The following is a 13,273-nucleotide window of genomic DNA, read 5'->3' on the forward strand; positions in this document are numbered from 1 at the left end:
ATGGGAAAAGAATCTGAAAAAGAATGGATATATGTACATGTAAAACGAAATCATTCTGCTGTACACCTGACTGATTTAGGTTGTACACAACATTCTAAATCAACTATACTCTAATATAAAGTTTAAAAAGTCTTTTTACACCTGGCGGTGAGTAAGCATTTTCCCTGAGAGGAAGCAGAGACAGGAAAGGCAGAAGTTGGTTCCGTACGCAGCTGCGGGGATCCTAGTAGGATCCTGGCCTCCTTGGAGGGTAGTTAAAGCTGTGATGTGTTAAATCTCACTGTCAGAGGCCACGGCCGCCCTGTCTGCACCTTCAGGAAGGGCCAGCAGCTCCTTGAGATCAAAGAAGATGGGAAGTATAGCTCTGGGACAGGTGCCAGCACCCGGGCCCACAGCAATGCTGCTGCTGCAGGCCTGGGCTCAGACCAAACCAGCGTCAAACCCTGATTCCAAGACTAAGCCCTGCGACTAAAGACTCTCCGTTCCCATTATCCAGAGAACGGGGTGATGACTGCCACCTCCCAGGATGACTGTGAGGGTAAATGAGATGATGCATTGGGACGTGTTGGCATAAAGTCTGTACGTAAAGGGCTGCCCAAGTTAGGATGACGATACTGTCATTCTTAAGTTGGGTGTCATGTGAAGAGTGACTGAGATAGTGATTCAAATGCTCAGCTCTTGTGGTAAAGTCTAATGCTGTAGAATATATTATGTTATATAATAATACACAAGAATATAATACAATACTGTATAATATAGTAACATCACTAGTGCGTCTTTACTGAGCAGTATGTGTTAGCCCTGTTCTGAGCACTTCACATGTACTAGGCTCATTTAATCCTCCCGTCAGCCCCATGAGGTTCTATTTTTATCCTCAGTTTGCAGGGGAGGAAACTAACACATCCCAGTCATACAACCAGACAGTTGGCGGAGGGGCTGGAACCCAGGCGGCTGGCTGCACTGCACTCCCTTCTTGCCACTCACAAAAATTCAGAACATCAAACCTGGCACCCTGAAGCCTCTGCCTCTGGCTCGGCCCGTCCAGCGGCTGCACTCAGGGTCGTCAGCTGCTCACCACGGTCCGTGGCCTCAAATCTTTCCTTTGAAACCTGCCTTGGCCTGCGGTCTGCACCTACTTCCACTTTCAACATGCCATTTCTACTTTCAGCCTTCAGAGTCCTCACCCCCTATTGTGTCAAGATCGCATGACTGCCCCAAGACACTCTGCTTTGTCTTTTAAGAGAAGCCCCTTATTTCTGACATCTGGTCAAGGAGTTCATATTCCCCTACCCACGGGGGTGCTCAGTCTGCCTATTTCTGGCTCTGTGTTGCTTTTGAAGCCTACGGAATGAAAATGTTTGAAAACGACAGCAATGACACTTTTGGCCTTTACTTCTACGAGCACGAGACATAGTTTCCCAACTCTGTTCGGGCTGGTGGGACCCTTGGAACCCTCCTCTGCTTTGGAAGTGAACTTCTGCTTTTATCTGTTTTATATACTTGGATTTCACGTGAAGTTTCATTTGAAAACGGGTCCTATTTTTAAAAACGTTTGAAAATCACTGAAGAGTCCGAACATATTTGCAATTACCAAAGAGATATTGAGCCATCTCTCTGTTCCCTCCCGACCCAAATCCTTGTAAGGCCCCTAGAACCCGGGCAGGGCACAGGTCTGATGGTGAAGGACGTTTTCATCTTAACCATCCAGTCTCTCCCTTAAGTTTCCATTTGACCTTCCACCACCATAAAGAACATTTTTACCCTAAGGACAGACTGACTCCTTGGAGTGACCCTGACAGTGCATAATTTAGAATTTCAAGAAGCCATTCTCTAGCCTGTAGAGTCCTCCAAATCAGGAAAATAAGCACAGAAACATGGTAAACTCTTAACTGTTCATGAGAGTCCTCTGGGGTAGCAGGAGGTAGGACACAGCAAGGACAGATGGACTTCTGAAGAGCCTTACCTGTTTCTCGATGAAAGCGTTGATTCTCTGTAGCATCCCCTCGCACGTGAATTCGTACGGCATGTACGGCTCAATCTGCAGAAACAGAACACGGTATCATGGAAGAGGAAGACACAGGACATGCAACACTTACCCACTCCTCCATTGATTCACTCACACTCAGGTGCCAACACCTGCAGGGATCCTTGTGAGGGGCTAAGACTATGAACTTGGAAGTCAGCAGACCTGGCTTCACAACCTCATTCTGCTCCTTATCAGCTGTGGGACCCTGAGCAAATTATCTACCACCGCTGAGCCTCAGATCCTTCATGTGTAAAATGGTGATAAGAAAAACCCATTTCTTGGAACGTGTGGTAAAGATGACGGGGGGGAAAAAAAGCGCTTAGTTCAGTGTCTAACACAGAGTAGGCACTCAACAAAAGGTGGAGAGTGTCACTTGTTAGAAGGTAAGCTCCATGGGGCAGGGTCCATGGCTGCTGGGTCATCTGCATCCCGGTGCTGAGTGGGGCGGCACACGTTGGAACCAGCAAACATCTGGTGAATGAATGCATGCTCCCTGCCCTGAGAAAGGCGCATGATGAGTGGTTTCAGGACCGTGACAGTGACAAAAGCTTTGTTTTGCATTAGTAGGTGAGCACGTTCCCAAAGAACTCATGGTGCAAAAACAGAGTGATGAAGTGTCCCAGAGAGTTCAGCTAGAGGGTCCCAGGAAGCTAGAAGGTCAAAGCCAACTTCTGCTCATGCTGGACTTTTAAGGTCAGCTATGACTCCAGCAAGCCAAGACTGAGGAGGGCAAAGATGCAGAAGACGTTCCAGGGGGGAGCATTAGTGGGAGATTAGACATGAAAGAAGGACAGCAGGAGGACAGAACTAGGATCATGGAAACTGGTGAGACAGGCTAGTAAGAGGTTCACTGGATTTCCACAAAAGACTTGTGGTTTCTACTCTAAGGAGCCTAGCCTTTACTTGAGGGTAGCAAGCAACGTAGAAGGTGCTTCACTGGGGTAGGGGAGGCAATCTGATCAATACTGTGACACCTGACGGAAGGGGAAGAAATGCAGGTTGGAGCTCTGCAGTGCCTGTGCCGACACTATGACGCCTGCGTCTTCAGGAGCAGCCGGCTGGCATTATTAATCTGAAATGGAAATTTCACTTGGGAGAATATGGCCAGCAATCCAGTTTGTTACAGCTTCAGAAAGCCCAGTAGCACTTATCAGCACATTCACCACCTCCCTCTTAAGTCTACACTCGCCTATCTCAAATCTACAGGGTGGAGACCTGGACAAAACATCTGTGAGTTGAGGCCTGCTGAAAATGGGACAATTGACAGAGAAGACACCCTTCTGGGGGCAGCCAAGTAGCTGTCCTCAAGGCAGCTTCTCCCGTTTTCCGTGTATGTTGATTCACACATTACATTTGAAATCTTCTTCAACCATGATTAGTAATTTCATAACATGTCTTTGAATGCACAATTAGATGACACGTCACACAGGCTGTAACTCAGCCATCCCTGCCCACATCCATCCAGAGAGAGCCGAAAGAGGCTGAGCCATAAGTACTGTAATATCAGGGTAGGACTATTCTGCATGAGCTGAGGTCCTTTTGTTCCTAGATCATTTATCTCAGAAGAGCTCCAAATGCTTTAACTGACTTACATCTTTCAAGCTTGCATCTTCTCATCGCAAGCTTTTGCACTTGCTGTGCCTTCTCTAACCCAACCACAGTCCTTTCCACCAAATGTAGACTTTTTCTTTTAAAGAATATTTATTTAATCACCTTGTGAGTGATTCCAGAAGCTTTCTCTAACTGTCTAGAGATATGCCTCTTCCCATGTTTGTGGGAAAAGATATTAACGAATAAGAACAACAACAAAAAATGTACAATAGACGACTTCCATATTGGGCTCATTTGGGGATAAGTAGGATTTCTAGAGTGAGGTAAATAAATAAACATCGGTGGGCCATCTGTCATGCGACCGACAGATCCAGTTATATGGTGGGAAGCATACTGAACACTCAAGGGTCATTCCTACAACATATTCTAAAGGGTATCCATTAGAAATGAAAGTGCATTCATTCAAAGGACTTATGCAATAAACACAGAAAACTGGCTCTTCCTGTGTCCTACCAACCAAACCCAGTTTAACCAAAGGGGATGTGACTCATTAACTGCTTTGTGGCCAGTTCACTGTTTTAAAAGATAAGAAGCTAATTTTCCTATAAAGGAAAAGCAAAAAAAAAAAAAAAAAGAACGAACTTGTATTCTTAAGCCACCTCTGCCATGAGTTCCACTAGCCCTGCTGTGTACAGAAGCAGGGCCCTCTGTGTGGGAAAGCTCCCCAGAGCCCTGGCTTTAGGAATACTGAGCACTGGCTAGCCTCTGATGTCGGATCTGCTGCACGTGCGTGTGTGTGCGTGCGTGTGTGTGTGTGTGTGTGTGTGTGAGACAGTTTTCTGCAGAACTTCAGGAACAAGTCAAGGTCTTTTGGGGGATGAATGAAAGGGAATGTTGAAACGACCCCAGTCACTGAGAATCCCAAGTGGGGTCAGTTATGGAGAAGCAGGGGGGAATGTGCTTGGTCATCTTGCTGGTGGACAAAGGACTGTTACTCATATGGCCATAGGAAGGATGCCTGCAGGCTGCACCATGCAGTCCCTGCTGGCCTTGGAAACGTTCCCTACCCCCCATCTTTTCCTCCGTTTTCTCCTCTTCACCTCCCTTCCAGTGGGATATCCTGTCTCTAGTATTACTCAGCGTTCTAAGTCAGAGTACGACTTCTACAGGGAACTGCTCTCTGATACCAGTTAACCTCTGCATGGTCCCACCTGACAGGTGGCTTGGCATCATTCAATGACAGATGGTCTTAGAAGGTACCAGAAGTTCAGGGGTTGAGTCTTATCTCCTCTATCTACTAAGCAGAGAATTTTAAGTCAGACATTTCCTGCAATTTCTCTTGATGATTTCAAATGTAAAATAGGTCATGTCATTCCCCTGCTCAAAACTACCCATCATACTCAGAATAAAATCCAGAATCCCTCTTGTGGTCTACTTAGAGGCCCTACACACTCTGGCTCCTGCAGACCCTTTTATGGTCTCCATTATTTCTGATGGGCAGTTGGTGGTCTTTCATACTGTTATTCCCCTGAATGTAATAAAATTTTCTCTGGCTGCTTTCAAGATTATTTTCCTCATCTTTCGTTTTTGGCAGTTCAGCTATGATGTATCTAAGTGTGTTTTTCTCCATATTTATCCTGCTTGGCCTTCACTGAGCTCCCACAACCTGCAGGTTAATGTTATTCATTAATTTTAGAAAATTCTTAGCCATTATCTTTTCACAAATATTTCTTCCAGCCATTCTCTCCTCTGAGGTTCTAATTACACATAAATTAGGCTGCTTGAATATTGTTCCAGAGATCTCATATGCTCTTTTTTATCTTGTTCTTTTTCCTCTAATTTCAGTAATTTCTATTGATAAGCCTTTAAAGTTCACTGATTATTTTCGTCTGCTGTGTATAATCTGCTGATCAGCCCACTGAAAGAGTTAATTTCTGATACTGTACTTCTCAGTTCTAGCATTTTTTCATTTGGCTTTTAAAAAAGTTCCCATCTCTCTGCTGAAATCCCCCATCTATTCACATATGTTGTCTACCTTTTTCATCAAAGCTTTTTTTAAAAATAATTAATTAATTAATTTGGCTGCATGGGGTCTTAGTTGTGGCAGACAGGTTCCTAAGTTGCAGCTCGTGGGCTCCTTAGTTGCAGCACATGGGCTCCTTAGTTGTGGCATGCACGTGGGATCTAGTTCCCTGACCAGGGATCGAACCCAGGTCCCCTGTATTGGGAGCACAGAGTCTTAGCCACTGGACCACCAGGGAAGTCCCCAACAAACCTTTTAATACATTTATCTCAGCATTTAAAATTTGCTGTATGGTAATCCCAACATCTGAGCCATCTCTGAGTCCGGTTTTATTGATGGAGTCCTCTCTTAATGATGGGTCATGTTTTCTTGCTTTTTTGAGTGTCATGTAATTTAAAATCTTGTAATTAAATATGAGAAAGCTTGGCACCAAATTTCTGACCCATTTATAACAAGCATAAGGATTATAATGTTAATAGTCTTTGTATTAATCTCATTCCTTACTTTCTCTCTCACTCTCGTCTTCCCTTTACTTCATTTAATGATGTTTTTCTTTTTAAATTTTTTCTTAATAAACTAGTCAAAAATACTAGTTTCAATCCAGGTTCTACTACTTACTAGTTGTGCGATTTTATGTAAATTACTTAATTTTCTTTAAACCTTAATTTTCTTATCTGCAGAAGGATTAAATGAGACAAGGCTCATAAAGATGTACAGAGAGAGGGCTCCCCTGGTGGCGCAGTGGTTGAGAGTCCGCCTGCCGATGCAGCGGACACACGTTCGTGCCCCAGTCCGGGAAGATCCCACATGCCGCAGAGCGGCTGGGCCCGTGAGCCATGGCCACTGAGCCTGCGCATCCGGAGCCTGTGCTCTGCAACGGGAGAGGCCACAACAGTGAGAGGCCCACGTACCGTCTGGAGGTATAAAAAGAGCTTCTCCCTACATATGACCTACTATTATAATTACTTTTTATGCCCCCTTAAGTGGCCTTAAATGGTTTTAGGGAAAGGGTTGGTCAGGGTTTTAAAAAGAGGAGCAGTAGATGTTCCATGAAGTGAACCGAGCCTCATGTAGAAGTGGATAGAACTCAGCACCCACTTAGCGCTTTACATGTCAGGCATTCCCACGAGATTTTTGTTTGACAAAAGGGATCTATTATCTAAAAAGTTTTGGACTCTGTGATCCAAGATTTTCTGCCTCTACATTAGCTTTCAAATTACTCCTCTTCAAAAGAATGCACACTTAACTAAGTGTTGTGGGTTGAACTCTGTCCCCCACCCCCAAAAGATATGTTGAAGTCCTAACACCCAGTACCTGTGAATGGGATCCTATTTGGAAATAAGGTCTTTGCAGATGGAATCAAGATAAGAAGAGGTCATAGTGATTTAGGGTGGGCCCTAATGCAACATGACTGATGTCTCTATGAGAAGTGGAGAAAACAGATAGACACACACACACACACGGAGAACACCATATGACAGCAGAGACAGAGATGAAAGTGCTGCAGCTGCAAAACAAGGAATACCTGGGGCCACCAGAAGGTGGAAGAGCCGAGGAAGGATCCTCCATGAGAGGCGTCAGAGGGAGCATGGCCCTGCCGACATCTTAATTTCAGATGCTGACATCTGAATTTTAATTGCAGCCTCCAGAACTGTTAAGAGAATAAATTTCTGTTGTTTCAACCACCACTTTGTGGTTCTCTGTTATGGCAGCTTTAGAAGCTAATACCCTAGAGGACTCTGAGACTGAAGAAAGAAGAGCCTTCGAGCTCTGCAAGAAGGATCCTCTGGTGGGAAGCTGCAGACATGCAGCAGGTGCTTGAGGTGGCCAGCAGCACCACACCCACTCAGCACTTCATCTCTTGCCTTGGCCACCAGAGGTCTGGGGGGCTTCTGCCCTAAACTTGAGACTGGGATGAGATCGTACACGTCGCTGATGGGAAGCTCTGAGCAGCTACCTCAAAGCTCAATAACTAGACCTGCTCTAAAGGGACATGGGTGACACGCTGGAGTACTCCTGTTCCCCAGGAGATGTGGTCCGTAGCTGAAACTGGCAGTTGGGAGGGCCTCACTTTATTCCCCAAAGGGGAAAGGCAGCCCTTTACATGGGCCAACTGGCAACTCCTCCTCGGATACATGCCTTTCTAGCCTCTCCCCCTTGACTCTCACTGTTCCTCTAACTCATGTCTTTCTGGGCTCACTTCTCCGTTTAACTTTGCAGATTCCTACTCATGCTCTGAGACTTAACTCAATGCTGCATTCTCCAGATGTCCTTATAAGGAGCAGAGATGACAGAAATAGAAGAGAAACTTAACAGTTACCAGGGGGGAAAGGAGCGGGGAGGGATAAATTAAGACTTTGGGATGAGCAGATACAAACTACCGTGTATAAAGCAGATAAACAACAAGGACCTACTGTACAGCACAGGGAACTATATTCAATATCCTGTAATTAAACCATAATGGAAAAGAATATGAAAAAGTATATACATATTCATATATATACACACATATATATACATATCGGAATCATTTTTGTTGTACACCAGAAACTAACACAACATTGTAAATCAACTATACTTCAATAAAAAAAAAAGAAGCAGAGAAGACAGACACTCCTCCATCTCTGGCATGTTGGTCTTGGCACTGAACATACTCTGCCTTTGTGTGCTGATCTGCATACATCTATTCCTCGCTCCCTCCATGCCTCCCACCATCTATTAGGTACATCGCTATGCTGGGTCCTGAGAACACAGCAGTGAGACAGGTATAGTTCCTGCCCATGCTGCTTACGGTCTAATGGAGATCCAGACTATCACTAACAAAAGTAAGAACGTTATAGTATTACATTAGCCAAGACATGGAAACAACAGTCCATCGACAGATGAATGGACAAAGAAAATGTGGTGTGTATGTGTGTGTACACACACACACACAATGGAATATTACTCAGCCATAAAAAATGAAATAATACCATTTGCAGCTACACGGATGGACCTAGAGATTATCATACTAAGTGAAGCAAGTCAAAGACATATATGATATCACTTATTTGTGGAATCTAAAATACGACACAAATGAGCTTATCTATGAAACAGAGACAGACTCACAGATGTAGAGGACAGATATGTGGTTGCCAAGGGGGTGAGGGGACAGGAGAGGGTTGGATTGGGAGTTTGGGATTAGCAGATGCAAGCTATTATCTATAGGATGGATAAACAACAAGGTCCTACTATATAGTACAGGGAACTATATTCAATATCCTGTAATAAACCATAATAGAAAAAGAATATGTAAAAGAATGTATATACATGTATAACGGAATCACTTTGCTGTACACTGGAAACTAACACAACACTGTAAATCAACTATACATCAGTAAAAAAGAATGTTACATTATTATATATGCAATACTGACTTAATACTCCTGACTAGACATTTATTATGAGATCGACACTGCACTTCAGCACTTTATATTCATTATCTCATTGGATCCTCTCAAGTACCTGTAAAGTAGGTGAAATTAGCCTACATCAGGGATGAGGAAACTGAGCCTCAGAGGTTAAGTAATTGCCCGAGGGGACACTGCTGGACCCCAACCCAAGCTGTCTGATTCTAGCCTGTCCTTATAACCACACCTATACTGCTTCTCTTAAAAAATTATAACAGAGTAATCGCTGCTCTGATAGGAGGAGGACAGAGGGCAGGGTTTACTGGTAGAATCCAAGGCAGTCCCGGGGTTGGGAGAGAGGATAACTTGACCCATCCCCTACAGGGTGGTAAGTTTCCTACAGGCAGGGAGCCAGCCTCGTTTATGCTTATAGAAGTGAGCGTCCCTGACAGTGGTTCAGAGGGCGCTCTGCATACAGTAGGTACTTAATACATGTCTGCTGAATTGTTCTGGAGAGTCCAGAGATGTTAGTTACTTATACAAAATTTTATAAGATGTTTAGGTAGAAAAGCCAAATAAACAGATGCTATAAAAAACATTTTCCAGTATTTCCTTAATTAGTCCTTTTCCTTCTCACTTTTTTTTTTTTTTTTTTTTTTGCAGGGGAGTGGGTCTATCTTTTCTGATCTTTGGGAGAGCTACATAATGAGGTCACTGACACAAGTAGAATTCAAGTTTCTACTGCTGTGTCTGGGACCCAGGAGCCATGTCAAAAGGGTCTGTAGGAGCCATGTCAAAAGGGTCTGTAGAATCCATGCACGCATCTGGACACCAGCTCTAATTCCATTTCACAGAACATCCACAAAAATCCCCAGGCCAGTCCTACAGCTGGGCCATTTTCTAAATTTCAGAGTCAAGCTGACATGGAACCATTCTAATTACTTGAACGAAGGGCCTGTGATGCTTTCCACATGATCCCGTTCACATCACAAATGGGGGAAAATGGAATAAAAGAAATAACCTTCTGACTTAAAATTGCTTTCACGGCGTCCTCCACCCCCTCCTGATTATCGAGGTCAACAGTCCAGACGTGTGGCTGGCCGATGAAAACTTCGGCATAAGGATGCTGGGAGGTCAGCTGGAAAAGAGAAAACAGAACACCTCAGTCTCACGAACACTGGCTTTTTTCATTTCTCAACCTTCTGTGCTAGGTGAAGCGTTAATGCTTTTTACGGTTCCGAGTTGTACTTGTGTAGGTAATGTCATTTTTTGTTTTGGACCCTTGACGATCGAAACCTCCTAAGCACCCCGTAAGCAGGTAACAATAAAAGAGGGAGGATTCCACAGCTTGCTTGCTTTCTTTTTTGCTTTGACCAGCAGGACATCTACTGTCAGGACCATCTGGAGAAGCAGGCACAGCCCTGACAGGTACAGGTAAGGACACCGAGGCTGTCAAGTGTGCCCGGCTGGCAACACTGGCAGTGCCCATGGGTGCCCATCAGGCTCATGTGGGATGTTTTAAAAGACACACGGCCAGGCTACGCTGTCTTAGACCCTTGGAGCTGGGATCTTGGGCACTTTGGAGGGGTTTCTGGGAGTCTAGGGGTCCCAGGAGGGCATGGCCCTGTGTTGAGACCACGGCATCCACAGGGCAGGTCCAGTGATGGCTCCCCACCTTGAGTACTGCTTTGAAAAAAGAGTTAGAATGTCATAACCAGCTGACATGGAGGCTGTTACAGATGGCTTCAACCCCCCAAATCACACCAAGAAATAATGAATATTTACCCTCAGTCATATCCCAGCCCTGAAAATCACCTAGATCAAACTGGCATCTGTTATAAAATACTGGTTAGGATAGACAGGTAAGTATAAGGAAATTACAATAAAGTTCTCATAGGCTTTAAAGTCATAGAAGGACACGTAACGGCACATATGAAAGGCGACAGAAAGGGAAATAATGCTACCAGAAAAAGAGAGAATTTTGGAATAATAATTAGCATAACACTGGAGCCTTAAGAGTCATAAAGGCAACGTGTGATCAGAAAAGCAAGGAAAAGTAGCTTTTGTTTTAAAGGAGGTTTTATTTTAAAAACAAAGGGTGGCCAAAGAAACCCACAGGAATATTGGCAATTCTCAGTTCTTGAAGAATCCGTTTTTTAAAGACAGCTAAATTTACCCCTCAAACTTGTTCCCACCTTTATTCTTGTATCCTTTTAAGGCTGTGGTATAAAGAAAGCATTCTGGTGCACTTTCAGTTCTCAAAGTTGGTGGGTGCTGCCCCAACCCGTGGCTGAGGACCAGGGATGCCAGACGCCTTGAGATGTGTGTGACCGTCCTGCACAGGGCAGAACTGTCCACTCCCCACAGGCCTTCACATGCCCCGCCAAGCTCTCAGGTGGGTTCACAGAACCTGCCTCTTTGGCACAGTCTGAATATACATTTTTTCCAGGAACATAACTGCCATGTAAATCAAGGGACATTTTATTGGGAATTTCACCAATAAGCTGTTATCACTTCAGAAAAATCATGGCAGCAAAGTCAATGCCACGCAGAGGATCTGGGTCTCCAGTACAACATACCCAAACCAGTCTGTATTTGAAGCTGTCACAGTAATGCCAATGGAGTATATCTGTGTGTCTACACGTAGGCACCTTTTTATTTAGCTTCTCTTTCTTTACTGTCAATTATAAGTAAAAAGGGCTGACCAGATTCAGCTCAATGTTTTCTTCTTCTTCTTCCTTTTTTTTTTTTGCTGTACGTGGGCCTCTCACTGCTGTGGCCTCTCCCATTGCGGAGCACAGGCTCCGGACGCGCAGGCTCAGCGGCCATGGCTCACGGGCCCAGCCGCTCCACGGCATGTGGGATCTTCCCGGACCGGGGCACAAACCCATGTCCCCTGCATCGGCAGGCGGACCCTCAACCACTGTGCCACCAGGGAAGCCCTGTTCTTCTTAAATACAAACATATTCACTGTAAGGAAGAATGAGACACCATGATGCCTTCTAGTGTGGTTCATGGGTATGATACAGTATTTCTGGACCACATATACACAAAATAACTATTACCTTATAGCAAAGTATTTTCCTTTTACTTCTCTTTCATATTATAATTAGAGAATCATTCTTTGTGTGTGTGTGATAATCGCATTTCTCTTTGATTTTATTTAGATTAAACTTGCAATTGAATAGATTTTTTAAACATCTTTATTGGAGTATAATTGCTTTACAATGGTGTGTTAGTTTCTGCTGTATAACAGAGTGAATCAGTTATACATATACATATATCCCCATATCTCTTCCCTCTTGCGTCTCCCTCCCTCCCACCCTCCCACCCTCCCTATCCCACCCCTCTAGGTGGTCACAGAGCACGGAGCTGACCTCCCTGTGCTATGCGGCTGCTTCCCGCTAGCTATCTATTCTACATTTGGTAGTGTATATATGTCCATGCCTCTCTCTCGCTTTGTCACAGCTCACCCTTCCCCCTCCCCAGGTCCTCAAGTCCGTTCTCTAGTAGGTCTGTGTCTTTATTCCCGTCTTACCCCTAGGTTCTTCATGACCTTTTTTTTTTTTCTTAGATTCCATACCTATGTGTCAGCATACGGTATTTGTCTTTCTCTTTCTGACTTACTTCACTCTGTATGATGTTAGCAGGGTATATTTTTCATTTCAGGAGTGAAAAGAAGATGTTATAATACACTTAGAATAAAAGAGGGTGTTGGGTGTGGAAGGGTTGAGGCCAAGCTGGTTCCCTTTTCTTCCTTCAGATCCCAATATACTCAGAGGACTGGGTGATTCAACTGGCACCTCTGCAGCTTGCTCTTGGCCACCGTTCTTCATGTCTTACCACACCAATGGTGTGCATGCATTACTCAGGGGGGAAACCCAGAAGATAAATTACTGGGCCTCCACTCTGAGCCTTCTCTGGCCCCCGCTCGTGGAAATCAGGCGATTCTGAGGTGCAGGTATCCTAGACTTTGCTCCTGCCTCTTCTGCCAGAGTCACGCCCCTCGCTAGCCTGCAGCTCCCCATGCTTCTGACATACACCCTTTTCCTTTTGCTCAGCTGCGTGGTCAGGGATAGAAAAAGAGTGCCCGCAGGCTCCTGGAGCTGGGGGAGCACGCTTTTCTTTTCCTCAGCACATATTTTAGATTGAGCACGCATCAGTGAGGCCCCTCAGCTGGGGCTGGCACGGGGCTAATCACCTGAGCAGACATTATTTATCAGGTTTCCTGTGCATTGATGAGGATTCTGAGGGTTAGAGGGGCTTACAACTCCCCAAGACCAC

General features: G+C 44.8%; 1 protein-coding gene across 4 annotated transcripts in view; it reads right to left on the reverse strand.

Annotated features, from left to right (window-relative positions):
• MGAT5 (alpha-1,6-mannosylglycoprotein 6-beta-N-acetylglucosaminyltransferase) overlaps positions 1-13,273 on the reverse strand; it is a 366,943-nt gene that overhangs the window by 21,292 nt on the left and 332,378 nt on the right. For all 4 annotated transcript variants that reach the window (XM_027077962.1, XM_027132531.1, XM_027132535.1 and 1 more), the window contains exons 15-16: positions 10,011-10,127; positions 1,964-2,038 (exon numbers count right to left, since the gene is read on the reverse strand). In XM_027077962.1, the coding sequence (XP_026933763.1) occupies positions 1,964-2,038; positions 10,011-10,127 (192 nt within the window). The remainder of the gene's footprint in view (positions 1-1,963; positions 2,039-10,010; positions 10,128-13,273) is intronic.

The sequence above is a fragment of the Aethalodelphis obliquidens genome, unplaced genomic scaffold, assembly GCF_003676395.1.
Source record: "Aethalodelphis obliquidens isolate GAN/ISIS:26980383/991018 unplaced genomic scaffold, ASM367639v1 scaffold2, whole genome shotgun sequence".
In the NCBI taxonomy this organism is placed as follows: domain Eukaryota; kingdom Metazoa; phylum Chordata; class Mammalia; order Artiodactyla; family Delphinidae; genus Aethalodelphis; species Aethalodelphis obliquidens.